This window comes from Melanotaenia boesemani, chromosome 2 (assembly GCF_017639745.1).
Source record: "Melanotaenia boesemani isolate fMelBoe1 chromosome 2, fMelBoe1.pri, whole genome shotgun sequence".
Lineage (NCBI taxonomy): Eukaryota > Metazoa > Chordata > Actinopteri > Atheriniformes > Melanotaeniidae > Melanotaenia > Melanotaenia boesemani.
In genome coordinates, this window is record NC_055683.1 from 28,748,927 (window position 1) to 28,761,854 (window position 12,928).

Sequence of the window (12,928 nt, forward strand, 5' to 3'; positions counted from 1 at the left end):
CATGCATGTACACGCAGACTAGCCGCAGTCACGTACATTAAATTGAACAGTGGTCACTGTATCTGTATGTTTAGAACTTAGTTAAGTTAATTAACATTTGTTTTGTGTGTCTTCAGAATTGTGTCTGTAGGATTATTTGCTAAGTTATTCACATAGTTTTAATTCACACTATAATTTGCATAGGTCCTTTATGATGATTTAATTATTTCCTGTATACAGCTTCATCTATAGGTTTCAGAGGCTGATGTGATCTCCTGCAGGGCGCTGGAAAGACTTGGCTGAATTCCAAGTAGTGCAGCCTTCTGGGACTGATTCAGTCAGTGTTCCCACCCAGGAATTCTGGATGTCTGACAGGAAACAGACCCAACTCTCCCAAGGCCACTATAAGTCAGCCTCACCCCGAGTCTCCCCCTAGCCCAAAAACCCCTCCAGGGGACTTCTGCAATGTTTCTCTCAGACAGACTATCTAACAAAAGACAGCTTTCTTTACCACACCCCATTTTCAGCCTCTCTCTCCTCTGCCCAGCTTCCCAGCATTGTCCTGTCATGTTTTAGCCTTTAAGCAACTGAATAATTTTTATTAGGCAAGAGATCCATGATGTATGCCCAGGCAGTATTTGCATGCACAATTTCAGGTTTTCATGTCGAAGCTAGCTTTTCTGTGACCTTGTCAGAGCATGTTTGGATTTAATGCTGCATTTTGAATACTCTTCAGATGTAGGCATAATAACAAAACATCTCTGGACATGCAGAGGAGTTACAACTGCAGCTGAATTTGTTCATAGCACAAAAAAACTTAGATACAGTTATTCGTTTCAGTATTTTATTTATTTTATAAAACTGGAATGCAAATAACAAAATGTTTATGTACCTACATTAGTGTTTCAGATTGTACCAATTTAACACAGGCAGCGTGCTACAGGACACACAAAGCTATTGCACACAAGACATTTCATACAACATAAAATCATACATACTGTACAAAGTTACATACATACTTACAAACATACATATTCATATTTTTAGCATTTAAAAAGTCATATTCAGACATACAATGAAGTCATAGGTACACAGATCAAAACACCTCTCCACCTGAACAAAAATGGGGGAAAGCAAATATCACTGAAGCTGCCGAAGTGCTTTTCACCATTTCTAATTGGCCACCTAAGTGTGAGAAAAGTCTGACAAAGAAGAGTTTTAATTGTGTGTCTCCAGGAAGAAGGTTAGTGTAACCCTGAACAACAGGAACCACACAATTAAAAACAGGACTTCCTATTGCTGAAGGAAGTTCTGCATTGTAGGATGTCAGAAAATGAAGATGCAGCTGACCCCCCCAAGTAGGGCAAATCCCTCCTGTATATTTGGATCTGGATTTTCTCCTGTTGTGTAGACTAAATGTGGGGTCTTTGGAAAGATGAGACATGTTTACATCTTGTTGTACAAAGTATATGGCTAGCAAAATAAACTAGGATGTTCACAACTAATTTTGTTCTTGGTGCAATAAGACTTCACAGTGAGAGTGACCTACCCTGTTCATCCCACTCTCTGCTCGTCAATGACTTGGTAATTCTAATGATCTAATGATGATCAATAATACTGTCAATAATGGAGCACAGTGCTCCAAAACACTTCATACATACATTCAGCCTTTTTTTCCCAAGAGGAAGGCACAAACATAAGACAGCACATTGCTGCTATGTTGCTACAACACTTGTCAGGGCATTAGTTCTTTAGTCAAAGCTGCTGGAGAACTGTCACTGGGTAAAGTCCATCAGTGCCAACCCACTTTAGGAAATGTGCTTTGTCATTTGGCCTTCCTCGACGGAAATTGTTAAAATACAAAAGACAATAATAAAAGCAAGAGGGACAGATTTTGAGGACACATGGGGGGGGGGTTAGTGATGGAAGCTGGAGCTGGAATATATAATCATACACATGAGTGTTTACAAATGTGTTAAAGTTTCATGCATTACATGTCAGCAGATTATGTACCTATTGAAGTTAATCAAATTGGTTAAGCAAAGTTATACAGGGATTATATAGCCCTAGTTTTGTTGAGGGACCACTTAATAGTTTGACTTCTGTGCAGAGAAGTGCTTTCAGAAGTGGTTCACTATTTCTGGCTCTATAAAGAATGAGAGAACAATCTTTAGGCCTTGTGCATAAATATATCAGTGGAGAGGAGAGTGATGTGGTCAAACCTTAGACAGAAAAATCTCTATGGTAATCTACAAAGTGCAATTTTGCAATCTTTGCATTGACACAGTTGTTGAAAGGCCGCAAACTAATAACTCTAAACAAGATATTATGCGTGGTTTGTTTCCATTTTTGGCTTTTAACTGGGATTTACATGTTTAGAAAGGTAAAACAAAACATGTTAGCATATATAAAAATGCTCCTTATTCATCAATAAAAGTACCCATTAAAAGCTTTTTCACATTTCTGAAAGTTTTTAACCCTCTAAATTGGTTCCCTGTTAAAACATTGTGTTTTCACAGATGCTTCACAAGTGATCTACTAAATGCTGATTGTGAAGTCACACAATTTTGATTGTAATAGAAGAAAAAAAACAAAAAAAAAAAACAACAGTTTGCATTGTCGAAAGTGTCCCAACAGACAGCTCCATCCTAGTCTCATCAGATACTTCGATCCCAGGGCACACTCACTCTCCTCGTAAAATCTACCTATCTTGTCACAGCCCTTCTATTTAATTTCATACACACACAAGCTCTCTCTCATATATAAACACACGCACACACACAGACAAACAACCTCTGATGTGAGAGGACCATTTCAGACACAGGTGGTACAATCTTGCATGATGGGTGTTGTCTGGTGCTCAAGTTTGTTGGTGTAGTGTTCCAGAGAGCTGGAACTCTTCAGAGGGACCAGACAGCGTTCAGAGGGCCGTCCGCTTTGCAGCACCCCCCAACAGCACAACACACGCAGGAACTCCCTTCTCATGTCCTTGCTCCGCAGAGTGTATATCACAGGGTTAAGAGCTGAGTTCAAAGTAGCAAAGCTAAAAAAGATGTCTGCTTTGGAGAGGATGGTGCAGAGCCGTATATTGCAGGATGAATCTAAGAGTAGGATGGTAAAAGCTGGAAGCCAGCACATGATGAAGACCCCCAGCACTATTGTGACTGTTTTCAAAAGGGAATATGCTTGTGAGTTGGTTGCTTCTTGGTGGCTTGAGCGTACAATCAAATAGATCTTCACATAGAGGATGACAATAGAGAGCAAAATGAGGCTGAAAATGGTGACAACAAAAAGGATGTATTTCTTAGAGTAGAGTGGCAGTACAGCCGAGCAGTCAGGGAGGTTGTAGATGCAGTTCCACCCTATGATGGGAAGTCCTCCAAGCAGGATGGAGGTGACCCAACAAGTTCCTATCAGGAGAAACATACGACATGTTTTGTTGGAACCATACACCTTAACCTTGGTAATGGCAATATAGCGCTCTATAGCTATTGCCAACAAGCTGAAGACTGAAGCAGCCAGAGCGATGAATGCTGTGCCCTCCCTGATGAACCACTGCACGGGTTTCAGTTCAAAAGTCCTTGACCCTGACAGGAATATGTTGGCTATGTAGGCGGAGCCTGCCAACAAGTCAGAGAACGCCAGGTTGCCAATGAAGAAAAACATGGCAGAGTGGAACTTCTTGTTGCGGAAGACAGCAATCAGGACCAAGAGATTCTCCAGGATGATGATGGTGCAGAGAACCACAATGACAATATGGAGAGGAGTTAGCTCTTTTTTACTCTTAATGTGTTCATTCATTTCCGTAGTGGTCATATTCTTGGCGTAGGCATAGTAGGAACGGATCAGACTCGAATTGTAGTACTCGGAATATTTGCTCTTCATGGTGACAGGGTGGCAGAGCACAGTGACTTTACCACAAAGAATCATTCACACTGTAGAGTTGTCCAGAGTGTCTATGCCATTAATTATTTCCCTTATGTGAAGGACAGGAAAAGCGCTGGGAGGGGGACTACATGTCCAACAGTCACGTCTTAGGAGCAATATGTGGGTCACCTGTGGACACAAAGAAAAAGAGAATGCCTCAGTTACTGGTAAAGGAAATGTTTCATAAATTAAATAAACTGCAATAAGACAAACACACATTTTCACTGAGTAATGTATTAACCAGAGTCAAAGCCTCATGCAAAACAAAGTATCCAGGCAACAACCTGTTCCTTGGTTTGAAAAGTGGAAAATAAACAGATTTCTCTTTTTTTTTTTCTTTTGAATGGCTGTCAAAAAACTGAGAACAAGTCAAATAGAAAAGGAGCAGCAATGGAACAGAAATAAAAAATGGTCTATCTAAAGATAAATATTCAAAACAAAGAATCTACATTTATATGAAGAGGTTAACAAATAAAATGCCACACAGCGTACATACTGATCTCAATGTGTCCATTTGTTACATCCCAAACTGAAAACCCCCTCTACACTATTGGCCTTCAGAAAGTAATGAATAGAAAGAATCCAGTAGCTCACAAGCTCTTTGCATCTTATCTTAAACATACACTTCCATGGAATATTTAAACTTGCTCAACATGATAATAACATGCAAAAATATTCACTTTTTTGAATGATGGAATTGTACAGCAGCAGCCGAGGTAATCGTCAGGTAACGTATAAACTGGTGTGTGAGACTCTGTGGTGCTTAGAAGGGCTGCATTTGCAGTCTGAAGAGGACATTCCACTAACCCTGTCTGAGCACTCGGCTGTCAACACACAGCATTGTTGTGCAGAGCGAACCATTCCACTCCAGTGAGCTACTTCTTGAAACTTCAGCATAGCTTGTGGATCAACCAGACCTTCTCACCCTGACCTGCTCAACCACCCACCTCCAGCCAGAAGAGAAAAGCTAACCGCAAATCAAACAGATACCTGAGAGGAAAAAGCGGGGGCTTCCCTGACTTTTAGAGAAAAAGCCTGTTAAGACTTGATTGTGGTGTACACTATCATTGTATTGTGTATTTGGCATGTTTCAACAGAAAATGGTCACACCAGTGGTATTTCTGATTAATTGTTAACCACTTGTTAACCCAGAATGTAAACACTTCCACATTATTTTTCTAAAAACAACTGCAACAGCAAAACCTTGCCAGCTGCTAACCTGGTTTCAAATGGATCTTTTCAAGGCACAACTTCTTCACAAACTAAAATAAAATAAATGGACTGCAGCTTCAGGACTGAGCATAAAGGAAAGTCGGAGGCTCTGGAAATCTAATTAGAGGTGGAGTTGGTGTCTTAAACCTGTCAAAAGTAACAAGATCCCCCTGCAGACCAGCTCCCAAGGTAATTCAACACTGATGCTTCCAATGCTTGTCTATGCTGGCCTGGACAAATGAACCAAATGTTGGCTAAAAAATGAGTGGAAACCAGGCCTGGACCTCCTCTGTGTTCTGCTGGGATTTGAGTCAGAACCTGAGAGGCTAAAAGATAGAAAAGGAATGAGACAAAGTCCGACAGAGAGCATGCATGTGGAACGGCATCTCGACACAAAGGCTGGAATCTGAGATATCACTGCTATGTGCACACACGTACACAAACTCACCACAGACTCTTGCACATGCACAGGAATCTGCCTTCAAACACACGGTTAATCATGACAGATAGAAAGCACTGTAGGAAAGCATTTCTCTGCATACCGGCAGGTTCACAGCTGCAAGTGACTGCCAGAAAGCAGCACACTGTTTCCTCAAGCAGGAACAATGAACAATAGTCTCCTTCAGTGTAGATAGCGTTGGCCTTCGGTCTCAATAATGGGTCAGCACGCTTCCATTTGGCTGCTGCAACTGTATCATAGCAGAAACTTATTTACAGTTGAGCACTCCCTTATTGAACTGCGGTCTCAGGATGTCTAGTCTTCTCTCCAGGCTTTTTAGCTCCATTATTAGACACAAATAAGATGTTTGAGCCTGAGCACATGTGCCAGCTGCGCCTGGGTAATAGCATTAGGCTACATTATAGAAGAATAATGATTTTTTTTCTGGAACAGTCCACCTCTGTATCTCCACAGTCCTCCCGTCTGCTAAAAGAAACATTTGCTTCATCTTGATTTTTCTCTCAAATCTGCCAGGATTTTGAAGGACACCTCTCTTTCCATCTGTTGTACAGATGGCTCAAGGTCCTCCTGACACCAAGAAGTCTTTGGCATCTGTCATCAAGGGATTTTACTCTTTGTGGGAAACCTGACAAGCTGGTTTGTCGACAGCACTGTCTCATAGCAGCTCAGCCCGTCTACCTGCTGTGTGTCATTCAGATGTATCCACGGTGATTGGTCAGTTGCACTGCATACTTGTTAAAATGTAACACCCCCACTTCTTTGACACGGATGTGCTCTGTATACGACCCAGACATCTCTGTCACACTTCCACAGTACAGCAACACATTGTCAAAGGTGTTGTCATAGAATGGCAAACATTGGCTTGTTTCCTAGCCAAAACAATGGGAAAGAAACAGCAGAAAAAAAACTCCAATATACCAGCAACATTTAGAGTTACTATATATTTTAATATGTGTATTACAAGAAGTGGTAAATGATATACTAAAAGTGCACAAAGTATTTTACAAACTAATATTTTAATGTAATTTGTATCGTCATAAATATTATTACCGATGCCCAGTGCAGGTACCCTGTTCTCTAATAATTCCTTAGTGGTTCTAGCATTATGCAAATACACTGCGGCCACATTTAGTTCTTTAAACATGATGTAAAAGTAAGTATCCAGTAGTAAATACATGTATCAAAAGGTATTAGACTTAAGTTTTTATATGCTTCTTTCATGAAAACAGAAATAGTGGAAAAATGTGAGTTTCACTGGTGCCTTGTGCATTTAGATAATGGTAAAAGTGTAGCAAAGATACACAAAAAAACAGCTCAATATCCTGGCTAGTTTTGCAGCAAAGCTCAAACTCGTTCAAAGGTGAAGGAAACGTGTGGACAGAAGAATGACAAGAAGTGACAGATGAAGTAAAGGAAGAAAGAGACAGCCAAAACAGGATATCCTATCAGAAAGTTGAAAAAAATACCCATCACCAAAACTGTGCATTTCTCATCATCTGAGAACGTGCTCTTGTGGTGCATATTCCCATGCACAAATGGTATACATTTTCACAACTCCACCTACTTTTTCTACCCACAAAAAAGAATAATAATAATCTTATTAAGAACATAACCTCAGCTGCTGCAACCTCATTTAGTCTCAGACTTTTGCAGCATAGAAAGTATGATCAGAAAAGAAAAAAAGCGTGATGCTTGCTCCTGAAAGCTGACTCTTCCATTCTTCTAACCCTACCGAGAGACAAATCTTCCCTTCTGCATAATGGGACTGACGGCTGCACAAAAGCCTCAGGTGTTTTCCCAGAAACACCTGATAAGCCCCAATTAGCAAAACGTCTGCTCACCAAAAACCAAGGCAACTCTGTCCCATTAAACCTGCAACCTGTCACACTACTTAAACCCAGCTCCACTTTCTAGGGGGGAGGGCAGCGTACTAAACTTTGATGAAGTGAGCATAGTCACATTTTAATCCACATATGCATTTCACTAACAACAGCCATCATTTCTGACATGAGCAGCAACTAAGCAAAGGTTTAAACTGTTTACATTTGCAGCTGATCTTGTTTATATTCAAAAGATTTAACTGTTCATTTGCTTAGAGGAGACACTAAGCATGTTTTGCTGTATAGCAGTTTGCGGTCTGAAACATCCTGTAACACATCTTTCTTCATCTACCCTTCATCCTCCATGCACACAAGCCACTGTTGTGCCAACAAGTAGCACCTTTCCAGTCTACCTGATTTTATTTCCAGTTGCACTGAAAAGGCAGCGACTTGAGATCATAAAAGAAAGTCTTCTTTGTGAACACTTCAACATGGAGGCGTTAATTACAGTTAGCAAGCACGTTGTTCACTTTAAGAAAATTAGATGGCTTCTTGTGCCTAATAAATGAGATCAGACTTTTCTTCTATAGCAGAGACTTAATCCATCTTTTGTTTCATAAACAGCAATTAAAGAGCCCATCATGAAAAGATAGAAATCTTCTGCTGCTATGATTTGCTCCTTCCTGTTTAGTTTCTCAACCATTAATATAAAGATCTATCTTAACTGTGACTGCTCTCCATAACTGTGAACAAGATCAGTCTACATCTGTCATCCTTCTTTGATGTGCAGCATCCTTTTAATGACATGAAGACCTACGATAGTGGTTGTGTGAGATAATGGAGGATGCGACTGTGAACAGCAAAGAGACAACAGCTCCAACTGCAAAAAAAAAAAAAAAAAAGAAATAGCACAGTAGTCAGTAGGTTACCCACCTCAAATGTTAACATATCAGGCACAATATATGGTAAATGACTACTACAAAGTTTCACCACAATTCCCACAGCTTTTCAAAGGAAGTGAGAAAACTGAGAGACATGTCTATCTCTGCACTCATTCCTCACAGTTTTACATATTACATTTTTGCCTTTGTCTTTACATTTAGTGTTCTTCTAAAAAGCTTCAAAGCAGTACCAACACAAGCCCCTCAGGGCAGGATTCTCTCTCTCTTTTTTTTTTTTTTTGCTCCATGTAGTCACACTATGCAACCAGAAAGCATAGAGATGGATGGACTGTGTCTGCTGGCAGGTGGTTGCAGCATCTCTCTGCCTCTCCATGCATCACTGAGCCCCAGGCCTCTGTGTGGAACATTGTTTTACATAAGCACAGCGACACTATTGATTATTCACTGGCATTTTCCATGAAGAAAAAAAATCTCATCTTTTCACTATCACTGTAACAGGAATGAGATAGATTTATGTGGGTGCTGTGACATGACCTGACCGTATCCTGGTCCTTCAAATGACCATGGCATACTAGTTAGTCACACAGATAGTCACACACAGTTGGCGAGGTCTCATCTACAAGATCAACAAAGGCAGAACGGTTTTTACTTTTTCACAGCTGTTAGAACTTATCTCTAGCTATCATGCTTATCTGTATAACATGCCACATTGTAGACGAGCTTACTGATAACAACCAATGACAAGTGCAGAGACAATAAAAAGTGCAAATGGTATGAAAGCTAACCAAGTTTGTAACCTTGGAGTGTTGATAGACTCAGACCTGACTTTCAGCAGCCACATCAAAGCTTCACTAAGAAGCTTTTTACCAGCTCAGAAACATAAACAGAATTAAAAGTTTAGTCTCCCAGAAAGACAGAGAGAAACTCATCCATGCATTCATTTCCAGTAGGCTGGATTACTGTAATGGTCTTTTAACAGGACTTCCTAAAAAGAGCATTAAACATCTGCAGCTCATCCAAACCGCTGCTGCCAGTTTTAACCAGGACTAAGAGATCTGAACACATCACACCAGTTTTGAAATCTTTACACTGGCTTCCAGTCAGTCACAGAATAAATTTTAAAACCCTTCTGATTGTTTACAAATCCCAGAATGGTTTAGGCCCAGAATACATCTGTGAAATGTTCAGAGAATATAAACCTAGCAGAGCTCTTAGATCCAAAGACTCTGGTCAACTAGTCCAAACCAGAGTCCAGACTAAACATGGAGAAGCAGCATTTAGCTGTTATGCTGCAAACAAGTGGAACAAACTGCCAGTGGAGATTAAACTTTCCCCAAATGTAGACACTTTTAAATCCAGGTTAAAAACATTTCTTTTCTCATGCATGAAATCTGCATGTTAACTTTTTTTTTTTTTTTTTTACTTACCTTGCTTTTAATCATTTTAATGTAATTTATTATTTTATTGTGTTTATGTGTTGATGCCTTTTACTATTTCTAAATATCTGTAATGCTTTTATTTTATGTAAAGCATTTGAAATGAAATGTGCTATACAAATAAACTGCCTTGCCTTGAAAACAACTATTAAAAACACACGTTTGAAATCAAAACACAACTGACCTCAGTTTCCCTTTATAGTGCCAAGCTAAATTCATTTTACCAAAAGACATTATTTCACCTGACTTTAACCTTTATATTCATAGCTCTAAATGTTATTGTAAAAATATCCCTGATTAACTGCTGTGCAAGGCAGTCTCTTTTGCTCTTTCTTATCTTTTATACCAGAAATCTACACATACACAATCACATTTTCCTTTAGACCAGAAGTAGTCATATCTGGAAAGGCAAAAGATGACACATTCTAGCAGTGATTTCCTTAGCTGCATGTTGCATCTTAGAAATGAAAACGAGCCGATGCAAGGGTTGAAACGCTGGTAAATAAGTTGTGCTTTTTTTTTTTTTTTTTAGCAGATCACACAATCAGATAAACGCAAAGTAAAGCTGTAGGAGAAGTGTAATTTAGAAACTTGTAACTTGCACAATCAAAAAAGAACTGACTGGTACGTCTCAGTTTCTAACTCAGAGAGGAACTCTGTGTTAGAAGGGGGGGGGGGCTTGTTTTTTTAGCAATTTTTTAGCAAATTATTTTAAAAAAAAGTTTAGCAAAAAAAAAAAAAAAATCTGTGATGAGAAAATTTGTAATTTTAGACAAAAATCAAAGAAATAATTTTAAATTAGAATCAGTGTCGTGCCAGCATCATGGTTTCAGATGAACGTAAAGAACAAAGAACTTCCTTTTACTGAAAAATGTGAAAAGTTCCTCCTTCTTTTTTTACTCCATGTTCATGGTTTAATGTTTATTTTTAGCTCTAAAAACAAACCTTCCTCTGTCTTTGTCTGCCATTATACACAGTCAGCCTTCACTTAGGCTGCATATAATCTGCAAGACATGAGGGGAGTGGGTGTCCCTAATACACAGGGTTTCATCATATAATTAGGGATTACCCTTTCGCTCATCAAACAGTTTGACAGTTTGGGCACAGACTCTTCTGAGGGTTCCAGTCTGTCAACACAACTCTGTCTGGAACAAAAAACATTGTTCCACTCCATGTTTCAGGATGACCTTTGTTATTCTCTGTTCCTCCACAGTCACGTAATCTCTGCAAGTTTGCATTGCTTTATTCATTGCAGCTGTTCATGTGCAGTGGGGTCCATACAGTGGCAGTGAGAGGAGATGGAAACAAAGAGCTGCATAAAGAAGGGCATCATACAGCCTCAGGAACCATAACCCCCTTTTCCAATCCCATCCCCTCTTCTGTCCACTATACCCAAATGGGGGTGGGGGATCTCCAAAGGTGACGCCTGAGAGGCAATTACTATAATATGTTCACCCTCAGACTATTCCTGTCAACTTAAGTTTTATTTCCAAATTATTTGTGCTTTTAAATCACTGTGTTTTGCATATTTCCCTTTAATGCTGATCCCCGATGTGCAAAACCACATCATCCTCATTCTAACACCCCCTCCTTGCCTTGTATATTTTAAACTTCACCACAAAGATCAAAAGACAGAACCCCAAAGAGGTGATTAAATGTACATCAAGACAGATTTATTTAGCACACATCTGGAGGAGACATGTTCTTATAGCCCCCTATTAAAGACTTCATTAAAGCACACACTGTGCAATGAGCTTTTTAAGAAAGCTTTGAGAAACCCCCTAGCTTTGCAGCTCAAACCCCCACTTTCAAAGAGCACACAAGTGTATTTTAATATAGCTCTAAATAATCATTTCATAAACTAGTGCTACTATAAATTGTTCATGCATTACCAAGCTATGCAGGATGTAGAACTTGCACAAAACTTTCTTGAGGTTAGTTCAGTATGAAAAGATGATGTTTTTTTTTTCAAACACAAGGTAAAAGGTTAAACCTCACATAAAAAGCTCGTCCGTCAGTTTGTCTGGCTTACGTGTAAAAAATAAGGTGACAATAACCACAAGGCACTTTCATCTGAGATGTTGAGCATGTATGCATCAACTTTGCATGCTGTACAAATATTTTTTTTATTTTATTTTTTTTTTAACAGGGCCGGAAACATGACTCTTCTCATGAAACGGAAATAGATGTTAGCCTACATATGACTGTCCTGCATTTAAAAACCTGACAGGCTAAAGTGTGCTTGATTTAAGTTTCAGCAACTCTGCCCCTGTCACATATTCTCATATTCTTGTCTTTAGAGTGAGATCTCTCTTAATGAATGGTTTCAACCCTCATTTGGTATCTTTTGTCCTGGTTCTCTGCTCCTATTCTGCTATGTTGCCAGACCTTGAACTCCACCCCTTCTCATGTTCTCTTGCTTAGCTGGGAAATCATCAAGATGCCGTGAGACAACATGCTTATTTGATGTGTGGTAAGCCTATGAAAAAACAAAAGGGAAAAAATCCCACAGGAACATATATTGAAGGATGTGTATTTTAGTAGTTCTCAGAGTTTCTGTGACTATGACATTCATGTTTGTGTCATTGATACTGCTGTGATTAACAGTGCTCTGAAAAGTTTTAGTGTATAAAAATAAAAAATACAGGAAGAGTAGAATCCGCTGTCAACCAAGTAAATCATTCCACAGTGGAAAATTATAACATCTATACAGGCAAATACACAGGCACAAGCCACTGTGATTGCCTCTGTCTAGTGCCCACAGATAAGACGATGACTTGATGAAGCCCTCCATTTTTCTTCTTCATGGTCCATTATAGGAAAACAATTTCCAACTGCTCTGGCAAACATAGATCCATTAAACACACTTCTGTTTTTGGAGTAAAAACACAGTTGCCTGGAGAGGGGACATTGTTGTGTCCTCACAGCACACAGTTTCAGCCCCAGTACTTTATGAAGTTCAAAAAAATTCTGGTTTCAAAGAGCTGAATGTATTTTTTCACAACTTTAGCACATTTTAAAATGTAAAAAAAAAAAAGAAAAAAGGCACATTTTCTTTTAAAGGCCACTACATTGCCAATACACAGCTAAACACCAAAGAGACCATGGGTTTATAAGTTTACCCAGTTTTGGAGAGATACCCTGTCTATTTTATTTCCTGGAAACACTACACAAGAAAACAAAAGATTTAAC

General features: G+C 39.3%; 1 protein-coding gene across 2 annotated transcripts in view; it reads right to left on the bottom strand.

The window, feature by feature from the left end:
* Window positions 1–809: 809 nt before the first annotated feature.
* Window positions 810–12,928, bottom strand: part of s1pr2 (sphingosine-1-phosphate receptor 2) — a 45,714-nt gene continuing 33,595 nt past the window's right edge. For both annotated transcript variants that reach the window (XM_042003263.1, XM_042003255.1), the window contains exon 2: window positions 810–4,035. In XM_042003263.1, coding sequence (XP_041859197.1) covers window positions 2,794–3,909 — 1,116 coding nt within the window. In that variant the 5' untranslated portion in view covers window positions 3,910–4,035 and the 3' untranslated portion in view covers window positions 810–2,793. The remainder of the gene's footprint in view (window positions 4,036–12,928) is intronic.